The 22,556-nt window shown below is 37.7% G+C and overlaps 1 protein-coding gene across 4 annotated transcripts in view; it reads right to left on the reverse strand.

Annotated features, from left to right (window-relative positions):
* The window catches only part of OCA2 (OCA2 melanosomal transmembrane protein), a 188,547-nt gene that overhangs the window by 23,692 nt on the left and 142,299 nt on the right, over window positions 1-22,556 (reverse strand). For all 4 annotated transcript variants that reach the window (XM_009568932.2, XM_054079259.1, XM_054079270.1 and 1 more), the window contains one exon: window positions 10,187-10,280. In XM_009568932.2, coding sequence (XP_009567227.2) covers window positions 10,187-10,280 — 94 coding nt within the window. The remainder of the gene's footprint in view (window positions 1-10,186; window positions 10,281-22,556) is intronic.

Here is a 22,556-nt window from a genome sequence, read left to right on the forward strand (position 1 = left end):
TCACCACCAACAACAATCCAGTGTCTTCTGAATTTAACTAAAAGATACCACCTGTACCAATAAGTTCTCACTGAAACAGTGAAAGCAGAGGACTCCATAAGCAGTAAATCTGTATTTGGATACTCTCCCAGTCACTGCAAATAGCCTGTACTATAACAGACTTTATTTTCTTAAAACTTTGCAGGATTTTGGCTTTTGCTATTTTGGAATGACCTCAAGTTTGTTCTCTCTCTCCCTGGTTTGATTATTCATACCTATGCTCCTCACCTTCTTTCTTTTAACATTTCATTTATCACTGTCACTACAGACAGACCTCCTGCTCTTGCTGAGGAGGGCATCCTTTTCAGACTTAAAGAAGCTCCTCATTACATTCAGAGTAGTAAAAATGTAATTCAGTCTATTCTAAGACACATTCTCAGGCACAATGAAACAAATCAATAAACAAGATACCCATGAATGGTGAAGACGGTATCTGAAGAGCAACCAAATTAACTTTTTCAAACAGCCCCACCAGTACCTGGGTAAGGCAAATATTCACAGTTATTTAACAAACTAAATAACAGTTTTGCAGTTCAGCTTCTGAATTTGCTTTTGAAAAGGCAAGAATTAAAACTAAAGGCAGCAATTTAGAACCTCTCCAGAAGACACTCTGCAGGAATAAACAAAAAAAGGTAAGACCAAGAGAAACATACACTGTAGCCACTGACTTTGTCACAGAGAAATAGAAAAAGATGAAAGAATCCTTAAACATAAAAAAGTCATAAAATACACGTCTGTAAATCTATTGTAAAAAGACAAAAAAAATCCATCAAGTCCTGTTCCCTACACAATCTATACACAGAGAAATTAGAATATTTAGCAGTATTATTACTAGCTATTTCTTTTCTTCTTTACAGGTGGGCTATCTGCAGTGGCCTGAATGACCATAACACGTGGCTACCTAGGCAGGATCTTTTCTGAACACTTGAATGACAGAAAAAGCAGTTCTTACACTTGGCATAAGAGAAATAGCCTTGGGTTTAGCCATGCCAACCCCAAAGATAACCTCGGTATGATTAATTACTTTTAGATCAGGTGTCACTCAAGAGCAAGTAATGAGCCGTGGTCAAATTGATTAGTTGCCTGTGGACACAGGTTTTAATGTACAGACAAGTATCAACTATAAGTCCCCAACAAAGATGGGTTTGTTCCAGGAAGTCAGAGGGAGAGGAAAGGGGTTTGTTTTTCACTGAATTACTTACTGTTACTTCAAGAATAGGAGGTGGATGACTCCTAAAATAACAAATACCATGGAAGGGAAACAACTTGTATTCTGATTAAGGAAATAACAAGGTTATCTCTTGCCTGAGAATAGAATTTTCCAGTGAAAAATAAAGCCACTCAGGACTGATTGAACCCTGATGGTCACAGGGAGAGAGATCACAGTAGCTGACGCAACTTCAGAAGTAATCTGCACATTTCAGAAAATTAGACTTGTAGCTGCATGGAGTTGCTTTTCTTTAGAACTTTCTGTTCCATTTCTTATCACATTTTACCACTGTAGTTTAAAATACACCAAAAGCTTCCTACATCTGTGGCAAACTTCTCCTTTTTATAAATATTTTCTAAATTAAATTAGGCAAAATTTAGATTTTGCATTATTAGTTTTTTTCCCCCCTTATATAACGTACTGCTCTTGTACCACTACACAGCACCCAGGTCAGCTGGGCACCACACCTAACAAAATCACACCCTTTCATTTTCCACACATCACATGAACTGAGATGGTAATGAGAAAAAATACAAGCCAGTTGTTAGCTCAAATACATGCCGAGGGTGGGAGGGTAAGCAGCAAATATTAATTTAGTCCTACTTCTCTTCTAGCCACAAATATTCCTCTAATCTTAGCTAGGAGAACAAGCTGGCAAGATGAGGTGGGCATGATCATCAGTGAGTGGAGTCACTCAAAAGTGACTGTCAACACTTTCTCCACTCTTCCTTCTCACATGGACCAACTCACGACTCATAAGGCACTAGCAAACCTTTCATTTAATGATCTGCAATGAAACACGAGTGCTAGGGCCACACCAGTGGCAGAGGCAAGAACACTAGCTCTTGACACATGGCCTGCATTCTCATTAGTGCTACTGACATTGATGAATTATCTAGGAAAATAATACACTGACCTCTTTTAACTACAGAATATTTCCGATTTAATAGGCTCCAGGTTTTTAAAATTTGACAAGTCTAACAGCATAATGAAATGTATGACCTTCATTTTGTGCCTTTTAAGCATTTAACAAAAGCATATTTACCTCAATGCAAAAGCAAAAAGTCTGCAAATTAATTCCTGCCTTGATGCTGTAAAAGTTTAATTAACTAAAGAACCTTCTTATTTTCACTCCAGATGCCCCTAGAACTAGATACACCTCTCATGTATAGAACCATGAAGTTCTATACATTCATATATAGTACCACTCAAAGTAGTTTTGGAGGGTCTGGTGGAAATCAAATTTCGTGAAATTAAAAAGGAGGTAAGTTACCCGCCTTTTAAAAGCTTGCTTAGAATGGTGAATATTCTCAGATGATTTTAGCCCATAGTGGTGAAACATGAATTCCCGCAGCCGGACATGTCAGCAAAGACAGAGTCTTTATTTAAGCTCTATAGCCTAAGAGTGAAAAACTGTTCCCCACAAATTTTTCTAGTAATTTTTTAAGTTTTTACATGGCTACTCTTTAAAAAGACCCGGAAGAGGTACTACACTGTTTTTTGGAGCAGACATTCTGACTTTCAAACCCACTTTTTGGCACAAATCATAATCTGCTATTTAAATTCTGCACTTTGGACATACTTCAAGACTCTTCAAAAAAATATGATTCTTCTCATTCGAAAAAAAAAAGTATAGTGAAAGTTTCACAAAGCGTTTCCTTAAACCTATCTCTCACCCACCTAACTAAATTCTTTTCAGCTCCCTTTCCTGATCATTAAAAAAATAGAAAAAATACTTGAGTAATCTAAACAAAAAAAGACTATGATAAGTATTTCTTACTGCAATATTCACTTTTGCAACAACCATCATAACTCTGCAGCTTGAAAAAGGAGTTAATTCAGAAAATTTGTACATCTTTATCATATGCAAAAAGTCAGCAGACCCAAACCAAAGTTCACGATGCTAATACATCTTTTTCTGTTTGCATAGATCCTGGTGATGGGTTTTGTTAAAAGGAGTACCACGGAGTAGTGGAGAAGAAACCCCATTAACTGTATGGAAGTTAAAGAAAGCCTATACATGTTTGAAAATTTATGATATTGGTCAGATGTTAGCTAAGCAGGTGAATATATTCTTCTCCTATTAAATGTTTTTCTTCTAAATACTTTAGCAAGATATCTGTTCTGAGAAGTAAGAAGACATTGCTCTTCTGTCCTTGCTTTTTACACTCCAGGGAAAAAAGGACTAGTATTTTCATGTTTTTTCATGAAAGCTTTCCCTTCATCTTTCCAGAATGCCTCAGCACACTTCCCAGTATCTTTAATCTATAATTCCCCTTCCTACTTCCTAGCTTTCTCTTGCCATCTCTACTGAACTTGAAGTAAAATTAGAAATTGTTGGTTGGAGTAGGAAAGAAAGAGGTTCATCTTGCCAGACTTTATCTGTGTAGGTTTGCCAGACTCCCTCTGTATTCAATATAGTTATAAATATGGGCACAGAGAAATATCCATTCCATGTATTTTAAATACAAATCTTGGAATGCAATGCTCTCCAGGTGTTCTTAGGCAATTTTTTTAAGTAGATCAACACTGCAGAATATTACAGATTAATATGTCTTGCAAGATTACTCCTGTACAAACAGGTTGCATCACCCCAATGATATAACTAGTACAGTTGCACTGGGGGAGAACTTTTATGTCTTTTTTTCCATAGAAATGACAAAATATCTTCAAAATCTTTGCATAAAATAGTTTATATAGGAGTAGAACTGTACAAATTATAGAATCATAGTATCATAGAATGGTTTGGGCTGGAAGGGACCTTAAAATCATCCAGTTCCAATGCCCCTGCTATGGGCAAGGACACCTCTCACTTGTTCAGGTTGCTCAAAGCCTCATCCAACCTGGCCTTGAACGCCTCCAGGGATGGGGCATTCATGACTACTCTGTACAACCTGTTCTAGTGCCTCACCACCCTTACAGGAAAAAGTTTCTTCCTAATATCTAACCTAAATCTCCCCTCTTTCAGGTTAAAACCATTACTGGTTATCCTATCACTACTCCCCTTGATAAAGAGTCCCTCCCTGTCTTTCCTGTAGGCCCTTGTTAAGTACTGGATATCTGTCTTATGACACTGCCAAAACTATCTAGAAATCATTACTGTTAAAATTATTTTCATTCCAAGTCCTGTTGGGAAGTTATTAGATATTGATTCAGTTAGTAGACTGTATTTAGAAAACGTAATCAAGGCTATGGACAGTGTCACAAAAATCTAGATATACATTACATTTACCAGTCTCTTCACTGGTCATTGATTGGTGTGGAAGTATGAAACTGTTTTGTACTGCTTGTGACTTACAGCATCCACTGCATGCAATTTCTAACAGAACAATAAACAAACATGATCACTTCTGTAACCTGTACATCTAGTAGGAGCACTAGTATGATCATAAATTCTCTAATAACAAACATAATTATTCCATCCTAATTGGAGGCAATTACTATGTTTTTCAGAATTAACTGGGACCAGTATTCTGCATTCAAGCTAAAACTAAAAATGAAATTCTCTGTTGGTTTTAGTGTGATCCAAAACAGTCTTTCTTTCTATGCTCTGTTTTTATATGGATATTTATTTTCCACATTAACTTCAGATATATGTAATGTTACTAAATGAAAAATATCTGCAAGAAGCAGATGGGTAATTTTATGCATATTATGCTTATATATAATATTGCACAAGAAGAAAAAGAATGCACCTGCAAATACACCAGAAATTTGAGGAGTTTGCATCAATGCAAATTTTAGGGAAGAGTACTTTTACCTCTATAGGCCAAACAATTCAAAGATACTGGCTTTAATTAAAAGATACAGGAACAAGTTGAGCTCCATGAAAAACTTCACAATACAGATAAATCCTATTTCAAGTTGGAAAAGGAAATATTTTCATATTTAAAGGCTCAAGATACTATTTTCTCCTCTTTTTCCTAAAAATAAAGAAGATTAAAAAAATCATTTGCATTAACAGTGTCTCTTGACCTTAAATAGAATCAAAAGAGACACTCAGAAAATTCTTCCATAGTTCAGGAACTGGAGGTATTATACTTAAAATGTTTTGTACCACACAGTTGCAAGAATACTTACTTTTATGGGGTCTGACACAAGTTATACAACTACTTAAAATATGTGGAATTCACATTATTCAACTGCCACAGATGTTAGTGTAATGTTTGTTTTTTTAAGAACAGTGGCTCAACATTGACAGCCTAAAAATATTGTTATGATTGTTCTTGGATAGTTCAAAAAATACTGGTATCCTTCTTAACAAACCCAGCCTAGAACCTAATATTGAAAGATTAATACATACTGAACTACATTTCTACTACAGTGAGTGATCAGTTGAAAGTTAAGATTGTCTATAACTTTGCCTATCTTTGCATAATAGTGAAAACGATATTAAAATCTAAGTTGCATTTGTTAAACTCTATTCCCTAAGCCTCAAGATAGAGATTTTTATATGTAATTTCATTTAAAATTTATTATTAAAATGAGCTATTAAATAAACAAAAACATCCTCACAACTTCAATATTAACCTTACGTATGGAAAGAAATCAAGATAAAGAAGAAAACAGGGTCTAGTAGAAAGAAAGACAGAAGTTATATGGAACAAAATTTGCTGAAAAATCTTGCCCAAACTGGAATTGTACATTAACATGTTTGTTGAGAGGGCTTTGCTCAAGTGTTGCATTTGCACTTATTTGAACAGAATAAATCTGTTATCATGTCAAATATTAATATTTAGTCTATGACCAATTACTCTTCCTTATTGATCATAAAAATAGTGGAATCACAGAATCACACAGAATCACAGAATCACAAGGTTGGAAAGGACCCATTGGATCATCGAGTCCAACCATTCCTAACACTCCCTAAACCATGTCCCTAAGCACTTCATCCACCCGTTCCTTAAACACCTCCAGGGAAGGCGACTCGACCACCTCCCTGGGCAGCCTGTTCCAGTGCCCAATGACTCTTACTGTGAAGAATTTTTTTCTGATACCCAACCTGAACCTCCCCTGACGGAGCTTCAGGCCATTCCCTCTAGTCCTGTCCCCTGTCACTTGGGAGAAGAGGCCAGCTCCCTCCTCTCCACAACCTCCTTTCAGGTAGTTGTAGAGAGTAATAAGGTCTCCCCTCAGCCTCCTCTTCTCCAGGCTAAACAACCCCAGCTCTCTCAGCCGCTCCTCATAAGACTTGTTCTCCAGCCCCCTCACCAGCTTTGTTGCTCTTCTCTGGACACGCTCCAGAGCCTCAACATCCTTCTTGTGGTGAGGGGTCCAGAACTGAACACAGTATTCAAGGTGCGGTCTCACCAGTGCTGAGTACAGAGGGAGAATAACCTCTGTAAAATGAGAATAACCTCTCTGGAAAATGAGATTGAGCTAATTTTGGTATCATAATCATTAAACTTACTCAACAGTTCATTGAATCTTCATTACGTACTTTGAACATCCCAAAACTCTGTCTTCTGGAGCTGCAGGATTGATCAGGAAGCCCACAGATGAATTGTGCTCAGGTGTTTGGATGCTACATTGCTCAACTGAAGTCTCCATCACCAAAATTCATGCCCAAAATAGTAGAGCTGGTTTTATTCTGATCAGAACCAGTCTTAAAGCAGTAACAGTGTTTGAATAGGGTGGTGTTAACAGCAAGAAAACCGGAAAAAATGTCACTAAACTAACAGGAATTAACAGGACTTCAGCTGTCTAACCCATAATCAGCAGAGTCACTTATATGGCTTCACAGAACCCAATGTTTTTCTATAACAGATATTTTTGATAAGTTATGCTAATAGAATGTACAAGGGGTAGCAAAGTACATCACATTTGTCCTCCTACATGCATGAATGACAGTTCTCGTGGGAAGCACCGTTTCACAGTCTTTATGGGTGAGTGCTCAAGCATGGATAAATGGTATACTCTACTGTAAATATTTTTGCTGTGAATATCTCCCAAGACAAATCTTATGGTGAAAGCAAATTCTTTCCTAAGCTATTATCATAAACCAATATTTTTAATGCTTCCAAATTATTGTTACTTCCAGCAAAGACAGAGAATATTAATTCAGTTCTTCAGATGACATATAAAGGGAGAGAAATTACAGAAAAATGCAAAACCTGAAAATACACACAGTGCTTTCAGGATCATGCTCAGCTAGCCTTACCACTGTAATTTAAATTAGGTCCTTAGGTTCATACCCTGTTCCTCTGAGCAGATTGATTTCCTCAAGTATTAATCATCTCTCCTGTACTCGTATCCCATTACATGGATTCATCCAATCTATTCTCCTCTTACGTACGTATCACACACTGTGATATATTCACAGTCAGTCAAAATTTTCTTGAAATAAAATTACAGTATTTCCCATAATACCCACTATCTTTTTGTGTCAAATAGGTTCAGCATTTATCTGCGATTTTTTTTTTATCACATCATGCATCGCAGACCCACAGGGCAGCTGGTATTGAATTAAAATAGGATGAAGGAACATGACTTATTTTATGTTTGAAATACTATGTATCTTTATAAGGTTATAAATGCTTCTCTTAAAAGGAAAATTAAAATCAAGCTGGCAATTTTATTAGCAAGTAGAATCAGATAACTGAAGCCCCTACAGCAATGAACACTTTGTATGCTATGAAACTGGAACCAAATTTTTCATTGGTAACAAAAAGATTTCTGTGGATGGTTTTCATATTCCACAGAGTGGAATGACCAAGTGGAATGTTATATTTCAACAAACTCAGAGATGTAATAGTAAAAATTAAAAAAACTAACATGAAATTAAGCATCTAGATTATAAGAGACACCTGCAATGCTGTCCCTTTTATCTTATTCCTGGAGAAAAACAAAGATCTATTGATTATTCTGTAGTCTTAATTGATATAAAATCACTGTGTTGACCTCTGGAGATCATTCAGGCAGCAAGACTATACTGTCTTTATGTGACCATTTGCCAAGAGAAATAGTACTGTCCAATGTCTGAGGTTTTCCTTTGTGTTAAGATCTTATTTCTGATTTAATGTTTCTCTGATAACTAGACTAAAAATCATAATGTGCACATTATCTTTCCTTGCCTCCTGCTTCTTCGTTTATGCAGTCACTGAGCAATTACCTTCATATTATTAACACAACTAATGTTTTCTACAGGGTCAAGACCAACAAAAACTTGCTCTTCTCTCTGGAAGGGAGGATCACTAGAGATCACATACACCCTGGGGAACACCACTAGTGACAAGCCTTCAGCTGGACTTTGTGCTGTTGACCACAGCACTGATAACCTTCAGTTTTCCCATGTTGTTTGTCAGCAGGTCATTTCCCCATTCAGTGGCAGGCTCACATGTACCTTAATGTTCATTTTGCTGCTGATACGCCAGTAGAAACCCCTTTTTTTCGCCCTGCCACCATCTATAATAGTTTCAAAGGTAAATGTATTTTTGTGATGATAAAATTAGTTTATTACAATAGCTGTATATTCTTAAGGACATGGGAATCTTTCTATTTCAGTGGAACACATTGAAGTCTCAAGAAAAGCTCACAAGGGCTAGAAACAGCAAGGTGAATCCATACCAAGGAAAAGATATTTTCTTACAGACAATCTTGCTCTTTTCCTTGTGAGCGCTATTCAGACAGAATTGGTATCTACATGTGTTGATAGGTAGGGTGGGAGAAGAGAACAAGATCTGATTGCATTCTAGATAAGATACTTGTTTACACTGGCCGGCAGACTCAAAGCCACAGCTGAAAAGACTAGTCAGGCTTTACACACTCCTTGTTTCTGCTCAGATACTCAGTTGGTGTCATGGATTCTTTAAGAACATTTCATTACAAAATCTGTAGAGGAGACACATTGTTAGTACTAACTACATGTTAAATCACTAAATGACAAGTTGAATATCTGGGAAACATAAACAGAGCAATTCACAAGACCATTATTGCTATTTCAACATTTTTTTATGTAAGGGATTGACTTCCAAGAAGTCTTTTAGCTATCACTGTATACTATGTAAGACTGTACTGCAGTCTCAAAGGTCCCGACAACCAAGACTTTGATTTGATAGGAGTCTGCCTTTCTAAAATATGTCATTGGAACACTATTAGTGAAGAGACAGAATGTGTTATAATCATAGCTAGAATTTTATCAAGAACACATCACACCACCACTATTTTTTAGGGTTATCATTGGCTTTGCTCCAGACACTCCCATATGATTAGTCATATTAATAATGCAGATTTGAAGGCTTTGAGGTGAACAATATAAAGGAAAGCTGATAGATCTGAGAAACTAAAATAAACAATGTAAAGGAAAAAAGAGAAAAAATATTGGTGTGAACTTAACAGTATCTTTGCTGTAAATATGCAGAAAATAAGCAAGGAATTGTGTTTTAGTTAGACTACTTTAAACTTTAACTGCATGTCTAGTCCTCTATTTGCCAGTTTCCATTTACAAGTTTCAACCACGGTCTCAAAAACTAGAGGTATTTGGAAAAATAATAAACTGTTGTATGCATTAAGCACATTAAGTTCTACTCAATTTAAACTGACACATCTCACTTTCTTCTGGTGATAGAATGTCCATGAAAATATGTAGATGAGAAATTACATTTCAACTGTATTTAACAACAGAGTAAAAATTTAGTATCACTACAGAGCTGAAGATAAGATTGAGAGTGATTAAAGCAGGAATTTCTGAGTTTTTATTTCTCCTGGTGTTCCACTGTACTCCCACAACCCTTACGCGTTCTATCTTCAGTATGCAAAAATAAAGTAATTTGCCCTCCACCCACATTTCGGTTGCCAAAACCAAAATTTGGAATGCAGATTTAATTTATACCCTTTCTCCAGACTTTCTATTTGGAGGATCCATTGTTTGCCTAGAGAAAATAAAAAAAAAATTTAAAAAAAAAAGACACATTTAAGGTGAGACATTTAAAATTGTACCTGAAAAACTCCATGAAAGAGAAGCCATAACCATGCTGTTCAGCAATTCCTGCACAAACAACATTTGCGGATGCTCCAATCAATGTTCCATTACCTGCGGTTCAGAAAACAAATAACAGTTTGTAGTTGTACTCTGTATCTTACTCTTCCTCAGTTTATTCTGTGCTAAATTCCTAAGATGTACTAGTTAGAAAAGAAAAATCAATTCCTGTTGCATAGGCTAGAAAAGAAACATGCAGACAGTATCTCCACAACCTATAAATAGCTCCACACTTTGAAAGATAAGCCTGGTATCATTCTCTGATTCTACAGAAGCCAGAAAAATAGGGAAGGAACACGACGCAGATCTAGCAGTTGTCAAAATGACACCAGAGACTTGCTTCAGATAAACTTGCTGATATTTGGTTTACATACAAGAAGATGCTATCAGATGATCTGAAAACAAAGGATGAAATAGTTTGAGGATGCTGAGAAAAATGGATGCCTTCTTTCCTTAGCAAGCTTGACATTGACAAATTAGTGTCTTTTTTTCCAGAGAGGGTAACAAATTGTTAATTTGGGGGGAGTGGGAGGGAATGAATGTTAAATATATTAAGTGGGACAATGAAGAGGAATGGTTCTGTTTCACATCTCTCTGCTGAGGCAAAAGGATCACCACAGAAACAAAGTTTGCTTTCCAAACGCAATTGTTCTTTACTATATACATAAACATAACAATGAACGTCGATAAACTACACCTAATTTCTTAAGAGAGGGAGAAAAGCAAAGGAAAATAACGTGCTCTGTTTATAATGCATATCTATCCTCTTGGAAGAACTACGTACTTCTCATTGCTCCTAAGCCTTTTCCAGTAACAAATCTATTCCTGTGTTTTCTCTAAACTTTCAAGAGTCTGGCAATGTAGAGAAGGCAGGTATTCAGAGCTCAGAAAAATCAACCCATTTTCTGCAGCTTTCCCATGAGTCATACCTCAGACTTAAGAAATGCTGTATACTTGACTTTCCACAAAGCAGATGACTTCAGCAAAAGTTTCTGATCTGAGGCACGACTCAGGAAGTGACGGTGACTCCTACATTTTGTTCCTTAACTGAAATTTTGAACAAAAGAAGTAACAATCTAGAAAATCTTTTTTTATACTATGGCAAATCATATCTTTTGCCATACTTCACTGTATTAACAACCTTTTATTCTAAGTACAAGTCTTGCTCCCATTTATGTATAGTTACTTTTCTCATTTTGGCCCTGTTAAAAATTATTGCTCAATGAAGACTGTTCTGGTCTTTGAGAGAAACAGATCAGAAGGTGATTAATGGTCCAGTTAATTGTTTTAACTTAGAAAATGTTTCAGGCCACCCAGAGATCAGTTTATCAAAGAATAGGTCAGAATAGAAGCAGAAGAATTATTCCCATAAGTATTCACACGTGTTACCCATATGGCTTTCTGCACCTGAAAATGCTCACAAAATAAACACTTCTAAAATTATCCTTAAAAAAAGAATAAAACACTCTTAATTATTCTTAAAACATAATAGAATACTCTGAAATTCAAATAAAATTAAGTGATAGAGTTCAGAAGGAAAAAGGAGAGAAAAGATGTGATGTGGAAAGGATATTGGAGGAAGGAAGATCATCACCTTCTAATAAGAAAAAAAAGGTGGGAGAAAGAGCTCAGTTGTGATAATTTTGATCCCAGTTTGAATTCAAAGCCATACCAGTGTCAGTGGATACTGAGATGCAGGTTTTAGACTAGTCATTCAAAGATTGAGTAACAACTTTGAGAAACAGCTAAACCCCAAGAAGTTGTTCAGGACTTTTTTTAAAAAAAAAGTTGATTTCATGGAAGTCAAATCTTTCCAAGAAAAAGCACTGGTGTGGCCAAGATTTTTACTGCTGAGTCTAAAGAAAAAGTGTGATTCCTATTTATTTCAGTATGGTCAATTATTGCCAATATGAAATAGGCAGCAAGCTGAAATTTTCATCCTGGATTAGAGATATGAACATGGATATCGGTTGTCTCAGGTGAGTGTCCTAAACATCACCCATTAAGAACAGGATTTTTTTGTTTTCTTACCAGTAGCCTCAAACAGCTCATATGCTGATCCCTCCATGAAACAAGAAGGAAGCTGAAATCTTGCAGAGAATGTGAAATTAAGAAAGCATTCCCCCCGCTCCCTGTAATCCCAAATAGATGTTGCATTCCATACACTTAATTGCCCCTTTAAAAAATATTGTCTAGGGTACCACTTGTCATTAGTAACCACAGAGCTCGCAGACCTCATTTCACTTTTCCCTCAAAGAGTATTTCAGTTACTTTAACTCATGTTTGAAGATACAAAATCAAACTTAGAACATCAGCATGCCTGTTAGGCTCTGGTATGACAAAGTCAACACACAAAGCATATGGCTTAATGCAAAAGTAGAACAAATGAATACAGCTGATGTTATTAAGAAGTCAGGCAAGAACACTTAAGGAATTTTCAATTCCAAAACTAATCAGTAGTCTACTGCCTCCAAACATTTAATAAGAGCCTTCTGCTCTACATGCAGTGCAATCAGACATCACCATCAGAATAATATTACTGTAGACAAGGAATATAGCTCTATCTTCAAATTAAAGAAACAAGACTGAAACTGCACTTGTCCCATGGCTGTGACTAGCTATAGCTGAGATCTCCAAACAGCACACACTCTCCTATACTGTACATGGACTATAGTAACGCTTTTACATAATGAAGTATTATGGAAAGGGTTTCTGCTTCAGCAGTGAATTGATTTCCCCAAGTAGATTTCACTTGAGGAGAAATTGTCACCTTAAATGTTATCTGGAAGTAGCAGTATTTCTTTTTCTTTTGTTCAGAGCTTGCATGAAGTTTAATTAGGTATTGGCTCAGCAGGCTTCAAAGAACTACACTGAAATTAACAACAGTAGCAAACTTTTTTTCTCCTCCCAGGAACGTCTGTCTCCATGGCAAACATTTAACTCAGTAGGGAAACAGCAACACTGTGACCTCTGAATCACAGAAAATCCAAGACTAGGGTAAAGCACATGGAAATCCGCGGGTCAAATTCATTCCAATTGATGCAAATGAAAGAAAAGATTTTTCTAGGACTTTACCCAAGCTTCACATCTTCTTGAATCTTAAGAATAATTAAGCTTAAAAAGCATATCAAAGGCTCTTACTTGCATCTCTGTGTGCTCAAAATGTAATAATACGTGGGAGAATTCATAGAATAATTTGGGTTGGAAGGGACCTTGAAGTTCCAACCCCCTGCCATGGGCAGGCACACGTCCCACCAGATCAGGCTGCTCGAGGTCCCATCCATCCTGGCCTTGAAGACCTCCAGGGATGGGGCAGCCACAACTTCCCTGGGCAACCTGTGCCAGTGCTTCACCATTCTCACGGTGAAGAAATTCTTCCTTATGTCTAGTCTAAATCTGCTCCTCTCCAGTTTATACCCATTGGCCCTAGTCCTATCACTACAAGCCTCTGTGAACAGTCCCTCCCTAGCTTTCTTGTAGCCCCTTTCAGGTACTGGAAGATTGTTATAAGACCCCCTGGAGCCTTCTCCAGGCTGAACAAGCCCAACTCTCTTAGCCTGCCCTCATATTGGAGGTGTTCTAGCCCTCTGATCATCTTTGTAGCCCTCCTCTGGACCTGTTCTAACCATTCCATATCCTTCTTATGTTGAGGATTTCAGAACTGGACACAGTATTCCAGATGAGGTCTCACAAGAGAGGAATGGAGGGGCAAAATCACCTCCCTCGACCTGCTGGCCACCCTTCTTTTGATGCAGCCCAGGATACGGTTGGCCTGCTGGGCTGCAAGTGCACATTGCCGGCTCATGCTGAGCTTCTCATCAGCCAGCACCCAGAAGTCCTTCTCTGCAGAGCTGCTCTCAACCACATCATTCCTCATCTTGAATTGTAGGACCTTGCACTTGGCCTTGTTGAACCTCATGAGGTTCTCACAGGCCCACTTCTCCAGCCTGTCCAGGTCCCTCTGGATGACATCCTGTCCTTCCACTCTGGCAACTGCACAACTCAGTTTGGTGTCATCTGCAAACTTGCTGAGAGTGCACTCAATCTCACTGTCAATATCTTTGATGAGGATAAAAACCAATCAGTTTGGAAGATTCCTACTTAAACCTTTTTGATGACTCCTCCTGTATCGCTTCCTTTATCACTAGGCAGATGGTTATTGAGAAACTGAATTCATTACAATGAATTAAATACTATATTTCTAATATCAATAGTATGTGATATGTATGAGATGAGCCACACATTTTATCCTGCATATCTATTCTGCCTTTCCTGGAGGACTACATGCTTTATTGTCAATACTACTAATAACAATTCATAAGCAGGTAATCAAGAAAGAGCTTTTTCTTAATGCAAAAAAAATTCTCACTTTGAAGTGTGATCATAAAAAGATACAGGCATGTCATTTAAAGAGCTGCCGCTACCTAGGCTATGTAGAAGAAAATGACAGAGGAATCCTCATGGATCATGGTCATTTTCCCATGGATCTGCCCTAAATTTGCACAATCACTGTAGAATCACAATAGATGTCTTCTAATGTTTCTGCCCAGAAAAGGCGACGTTAAAGTATCTTTCTGATATTTCTGAAGGCAAATTACTTTGAACACCTTTTGGCAATGTGAAATCAACTTGAAGTGTAAGAAAGTATTCAACAGTTTTAGTTCAGAACAAATCTATTAAGAAATATCCAAAACCAAAAGCCACACGTTAAAACGTGCCTTTGCATCTCCAGATAAATTAGAGGTGCAAGCAGGAACACCTTGACAAAATTTGTTAAGCTTGATTTGATACTAGTAATATCCACTAGCCATGATTCTTCAAGCCTTCTGCTTCCATTCTTAGCTACTTCTCAACCCAGTGTTCAGTTATCACCCTCTGCTACATCACTCCTTCAGAGGCTGCTGAATGTGAACACAGAACCTGTGCACCTTCCTTGGGCCCAGACAGACTATCCCTCAGTAAACAGAGTTTGCCCAGGTGACTATAATCTGCAATGCACTGAAAATCATTTCTGGGAGAATTGATTAAACTTACTAAAGGAAGGAGCTGGGATATCGATATAGAATCATAAGAAGAAAAGGGTTTTCATGAATAACATATTTCCTCTCACTTTAAGCCTCATTCTCAGATTCTGAATTTTTACTTGCGAGCAACACATCTATTATACCTAAATACTATTAGTTCTCAGGAGTGTCTTTGGTATCGCCCCCTCAATAACAAGCCTAATCCTTGGGTTTGCTGCACTAATTTGTTTGTCTGGAGAATCACCTCAAAATACCCCAGCAGGATTACTATTTATTACTCAAAGGATTGAGAAATCAACCTGAAAGTATTATCATTAATAAACTTATTTGGCTTAGCATGGACAGCATTCATAAACAGTAACTTTCTCAAATATAGAGAAGATAGTACCTTGTGCAACAACAATCTTAAAAGCGAATTGCTTACAGAAAAGTCTTGCTTTGTGGTGAGGATTGCACACAAATTCTCCTCCACATGGTGTAGTGGTGGATAGCAGCTATACCTGTGCTTATCTAAGAGACTTTCTGCGTTTTCTCTTCCCAGTATCCCTGGCTAGCTAATATAGAAGTAAAGAGACTACTATATTCTCACACCCTGGAAACGACATTTCCCTGGCCTTAGACAAACATCTGTGCAGGACCCAGTTTTACACAGGCACAGCTGTTTGCACTGCTTTGTCTCAGACAAGAGGTCTCATTCTGAGGCCAGAAGTTTGCTACAGAGTCATGAATAATCTTAGAGTGAGGATTCTCAGCCCTGTTTTTTTGCTGTAATTGTACCATCTTATTATAGTGCCAAAGCAAAACTTACTGAAGGAAGCTAGCTCCTAGCTCCTAGCTTCTGTAGTCAAAACGAAAATATGCAGTCTCCTATAGGCTTTACATCGTTAAATAAAGGTAAACTGATGCATGCAGCTTCCTTTTCATACTTCATGGTTTAACTTCAGTTGGCAGCTAAGCCACCTGCAGCTGTTTCCTTACTCCTTCTTCCCCCAGTGGGGTAGGGGAATAGAAAAAAAATAAGTAAAACTGGTGGGCTGAGATAGAGACTGTTTAATAAGTCAGCAAAGGCAGAGGAAATATAATAATAATAATAGTAATAATAGTAAAAATGGAAGGCTTGATGCACAACACAATTGCTCATCAATGTAACCATATCCTGGGCTGCATATCCTTGACCAACAGGTCAAGGGAGGTGATTCTGTCTCTTTACTCTGCTCTCACGAGACCTCATCTGGAGTCCTGCATCCAGTTCTGGAGTCCTCAATGCAGAAAAGACATGAACCTGGTAAAGTCCAGAGGAGGGCTACAAAGATGATCAGAGGGCTGGAGCACCTCCCATATGAGGACAGGCTGAGACAGTTGGGCTTGTTCAGCCTAGAAAGAAGGTCTCACAGAGACCTTATACTAGCCTTCCAGTATTTAAAGGAAGCCTACAGGAAAGCTGGGAAGGGACTCTTTTTATGAGGGAATGCAGTGACAGGACAAGGGGTGATGGCTTTAAGCCTAAAGAGAGTAGATTTAAATTAGATATTAGGAAGAAACCTTTTCCTGTGAGGTTGCTCAGAGAAGTCGTGGATGCCCCATCCCTAGAGGTTTCCAAGGCCAGGTTGGATGAGGCTTTGAGCAACCTGAACTAGTTGAAGTTGGCCTTGCCCATGGCAGGGGCATTGGAACTAGATGATCTTTAAGATTCCAACCAACACAAACCATTCTATGATTCTATGATCACGCAGTGGCTGATGCCCATCCCATCCCCAAGCAGTGAACCCCTCCATCTGACCTACTCTCCAGTTTATATGCTGAGCATGATGTTATACGGCATGGAATATCCCTTTGCCCAGCTTTGGCCAGCTGTCCTGGCTATGCTTCCTCCCAGCTCCTTGTACACCTCCCCATTGGCAGTGCATGGGAAGCTGAAAAATCCTTGGATTAGTATAAATGCTAATTAGCAACAACTAAAAACATCAGTGTGTTTTCAACATTATTCTCATACTATATCCAAAACGTAGCACTACACCAGCTACTAGGAAGAAAATTAACTCTATCCTAGTCAAAACCAGGACAGCATAGCATATTACATTTCTCTGCCTAAGGCACGAACTCTTCACATATAACAAATTTAGCTGCAGAAGTGAACAATGAATGGTTATGATTTTGATTAGCCTTACATAGCTTTCAGAAATTCTCTATTTCACACAAAACCAATTCACATTTTCCATGTTAACTAACGCCATTTATATTCATCTGTTAAATGTCTACAGGTCTTGAATATCTTTTAGTAACATATAAGCCTTGAATATCTTTTAATGTTTTTATGTGTAAAAATTAACAAGCCCTGGCTAATCGAATTTTGCAGTCCATAAAGAGCTACCAAATCAAGGCCAATCAAACCACTAACAGTCCATGAAATAACAATGAACCTCAAGACAAAAGTAGTAGGGAGGAGAATGCATGCATGAACACATTCAACATTGTTATATGTTGTAGATTGCAGTCGTATCAACATTTTTTTAATTTTACTGCTTTGGAAACATTTTGAATGGGATGTTTCTGCACGAATGAATACTCATGGGCTTTACAGGAAGAAAAAAAATTTAAAAGTGAATCAAAGTTTTGAGTTAACTTATCCAAAAAGTTCATTGAACTGCGTCCAGTCCAACACTTTTAATCAAATGCACTTAACTATTCTTTATCACTGCTACTCTGCCACCAGCAGGACAGTTACTGTATTGCGCTATTTAATGCTCATTGCTTTCTTTTTGATAGGAGAGGAGCAGTGACATTTAAATTTGTCACATATCTACCGGAAGTGTGAAATAAATAAAGCAGGTTGTTGAATATCCTACACTTGTTACTTTAACAACACAAGGAGATCCATAAGCTTCTTTCAAATCCAGACATTTGTAAGAGTGATAGTTTTATAAATTTTACAAGGGTAAAATAAACTAGCATAACGAGGGATAGCATCAGCAGTGTACTCTGACATGCCATTTCCTCGTGCCCTAAAACACATATCCAAGTAGGTTCCATTTAGGGATTTAATGCTACACACAAACTTCAGTTTAGACAATTTTTTCTCCCCTATTTTTAGATTCAGAGGCTAAAATTATGTCAGCTGAATTTCACAGCTTCTCAATGAGTGACACCGTTAGGGAACAAATACTGAAAAACAATTCCACGTATAGACACCTGGCACAAAAGTACATTCTTCAACTTTATCATAATTTATTTTGGTGCTGAGTTGAACAAAATGCTGTTACTAAATAAAAAAGCATCCTTCTATTAATTTATTTTACAATGTCCAGCTGCATTAAATTCAGATTCTAACTCAACTCTAATTGACTATCCTTTGGAACCTACCTGTTATGTTTCATTATGACTGAAGTGCCTTGTTTATAACAGTTTCCTAAGTCCTGCTAGAGCCTGTCTTAGGTTAATATATGTATAAATCATACCTGCTATATTTTGCTCCTAGATCTGTACAATTAAGAGGCATAATACTGCTGAAGAATGCACTGAAGTCTTAAGAGAAAAACTGAGAGAAATTTCCTAAATTTCTTTATTTTTTTGCCTGCCTTTTGAAGTTGGGGGCAGCAACATCTTTTCCCTTTTGAGAGGTCTCAAGTCACTCTCATTCCCTTCAACATCACCTTTTGATTTGGATTATAAGTTTTATTTCCATAGACAAAATATTTATCTAGCTCAGGCCTGTCTCACCCATAAGACATAAAACTGAGCCTCAGGATTTCTCATCATTAAAAAATTCCACGGCCTTTAGAAACAATAGGAACTTTCAATATCAGTGTCCTGGTTACATTCAAGCTCAGGTAAATACATTCTTTCCACTAAAACATTTTCCTACAGATTCAGTTACATATTATATACAACAATTAAGTTCAAAACCCAAGCTGAATAGTGTTTCTCTTAAATAACTGCTATATTTGTCTTGCACACATTAATTTCTTGGTAGATTTTTAATCTTTTAAATGGAAGTGTTATACACATTTATCTATGGAAACTATAAAGCAACTTCAAAGGATCTACATATTTCTTCATAATATTAAGTAGTGTATATTTTTGTATGTTTTATGTTTTGTTGAAGGCTATCACTTTTCCCTCACATTGCAAAGAAAGAGGCTTGGTTTAGGAATATAAACAATATTTTCAGGATTATACCTTCACTCTGTCTGAAGCTTTAAAATTAGTTTAGGATTTTATTGAGCAGAATCAGCAGAAATAATAAATCAATGATACTCTGCAGTGCAAGGCACCATGTGTATCATGGACCAAAGGAGGGGTGCCAAAAGACAGAATAGCTACAGCACCGAACCACTGACAGAAATCCAGCTGTTTAGCTACACTGTGGGTTGCACTCCTTTAATAGCAGTAATTAGCACAATGCCCTGTGGATAATGGATTTTATTCACACTTGGATTTCTACCCTGTAAGGTTAGAAGAGAAGAACCAGCAACCCCCTCCTCCTACCTCCTTTCCTGAAGTAGAGCCTACAATGAGACTGTGTGGCCAGAATAACACAGCTGTATGCAACCTAGAGATTGCCTCTTTCTGCAGGATTGTGACAACAATAACGTATTGTCTTCCAGTAAAGTATACAGAGAAGAAAAAAAGTGCAAAACTATACACTGCAGAAAATGTCCCTTTAGACCTCAGCAAGTCACTGCAGCAGATAAATACTTCTTACATATCTATGATAGCAACTGAGAACTCAAAAGCTAAAGACTTCCAAATATGAATTCAGTCACTTTTTAACTGAAGCCCTTTTTCTCGTCTTCTTTTTTTTGAGAAAACCTACATTCTATAAATCATGAAAAAAGACATAAAAAGACAAATAAATGTCAGCTCTTTAAATGTCAAATGTACAAAAAAACTTCAAATAATATTGTATCTACAAGCTATTCAGCTCAGTAAAAAATCTAGCTCTGCAAAACTGAACCATCTTAACAAGTTCATTTCTGACTGTGTACTTTCTCAACCTCAGTTGAACATATATTTCATGTGATTTTAAAACTTATGAGCCAATAGAAGCCATGCAATTAAATCTCCTCTTGATCTAAAATTGCAGGAGACAGCAATCAACATTTAAACTCCAAAATTTTAGTGCAGCATTCCCTAGACACTATTAGAAGTTCTATATACAATTCAGTTCCAAGAGGTACGATAATTTAATCATGTACTAGAATAGGAAGCGTTAACATACAAAGCTTTTTTCAATGCCCTGTCCTGCAAAATAAATATGGATGCAAATTCATCAGAACACCGTGAAAACCAAGTGACAGTAATTCCTTATTTATTTCCTTCAGTTCCTTTTAAACTTCCTGTGTTCCTTCCTTTCATAGTCAAAACATAATATAAATACTGGTAATTAGTACATAAAACCCTACACAAGCAATACATTTTTTCCAGATACTACTTAGCCTGACCACTATTGCCCAAACAGGCATGAACTAATAGGGTCATTCAGCATTTGGAAGAATAGACAAAGAAAAAGGCCTCAAATTCATTTGACCTTCTTTGGACACCCCTCTCAGCTACTGAAGTTATGCACGGATGGGCTCTGATTTGCTCTGAAGACAACATTTAGCATTTGGCATTTGCAAAGGATGAATAAATATCTGTCTCCCAGACATGCTGGTCTCGCCATCACCGGAGAGCCTAGGGCAGCTAGACTCCTAACTTACAACTTAAGTTCTTAAAGATAGCTAGGGCAAACATAAATCCACATTTCCGGAACCAGATGATCTAAAAAATCACCATGGTTGTTTCTCAACTGTGTAAGATTGACTTGACCTGAGCAAGAAAATTTCTGCCAGAATAAAACTGGCGAACTCCAAGGAAAACCCAAAGATTTCAAAAGTGTAACTATCCACCAGGAACTGCCCATGGCCATCACTGGCTTCCTTGATTAAGATACAGAATTTTTCTTCCCTTCTCACTTTCAGAGACACATTTTGCAGAGCAAGGAACAATTTACACAATATTTAATTACTCCTTATGTCTGAGTCCAGTGCTGTGAAACACAGAAATTTAATAGCAGCATTTCTTTCTTTGGGTAGAAGCTGCTGTAGATGACAATGTCACAGTTACACTAGCAACGGTCTCTTCATCTTCCTTGTGACACAATCAATCCTTATTTCATTTCCGGGACAACAGCTAAAGCAACTAAGGAAAAGTACTCTTTTCTCATCCTGTCATCTTCCAAACCTGTAGCTGCCTGTGCACTTTGTGCCAGCAGAAAAAAGTAACTGCACCCACTGGAAATCTTTCAGTACAGAATGTTGAATGGCATTTTCCGATACAGACACATAAGCAGACAGGATTGCTTATCCTGACCCCCAGAACTATACCAAATTACCAGAACTGAAGCTGAACATTATGTAGCAAACAATTAACTCTAGAATATGTAGTTATAATGTGTTATTACATTGGACTCTTCTACAACATTTTTTTTGCCAAGTGCCTCTGGTTGCATAAAGAGTGGTAAGATCCAGTCCTTTGCTTTAAGCGTCACACAGTAATGATATAGAATCATAGAATTATTTACATTGGAAAATGTCTTTAGGATCGTGAAGTCCAACTGTAAACCTAGCACTGACAAGTTCAACACTAATCTAAGTCCCTAAGCACCACATCTACACATGGTTTAAATACCTCCAGGGATGGTGACTCAACCATCAGCCTGGGCAGCATGTTCCAATACTTGACAACCCCTTTAGTGAAGAAACTTTTGCTAATGCCCAATCTAAACCTCAACAGATGCAACTTGAGGCCATTTCCACTCATCCTATCATTAGTCACTTGGGAGAAGAGACCAGCACTTACCTCACTACAACCTCCTCTCAGTTATTAGTAAAGAGCAATAAGGTCTCCTCTAACTTTCCCTTTCTCCAGACTAAACAACTCCAGTTCCCTCAATCACTCCATATAAGACCCTTCACCAGCTTCATTGCTCTACTTCGCACATTCTCCAGCACCTCAACGTTCTTCTTGTAGTGAGGGGCTCAAAACTGAAGACAGTATTTGAAGTGCGGCCTCACAGGCATCAAGTATAGGGGCACAATCACTTCCCTCTAGTCCTGCTGGCCACGCTATTTCTGATATAAGCCTGTATGCTATCAGCCTTCTCGTCCACCTGAGCACACTGCTGGCTCATATTCAGCTGGCTGTTGACCAGCATCCCCAGGTCCTCTTCTGCAGGACAGCTGTCCAGCCACTCTTCCCCAAGCATGTAGTGTTGCACTGCACGGGGTTGTTGTGACCCAGCACTTAGTCTTGTTGACCCCCACAC

The sequence above is a fragment of the Cuculus canorus genome, chromosome 1 (genome assembly GCF_017976375.1).
Source record: "Cuculus canorus isolate bCucCan1 chromosome 1, bCucCan1.pri, whole genome shotgun sequence".
In the NCBI taxonomy this organism is placed as follows: Eukaryota; Metazoa; Chordata; class Aves; order Cuculiformes; family Cuculidae; genus Cuculus; species Cuculus canorus.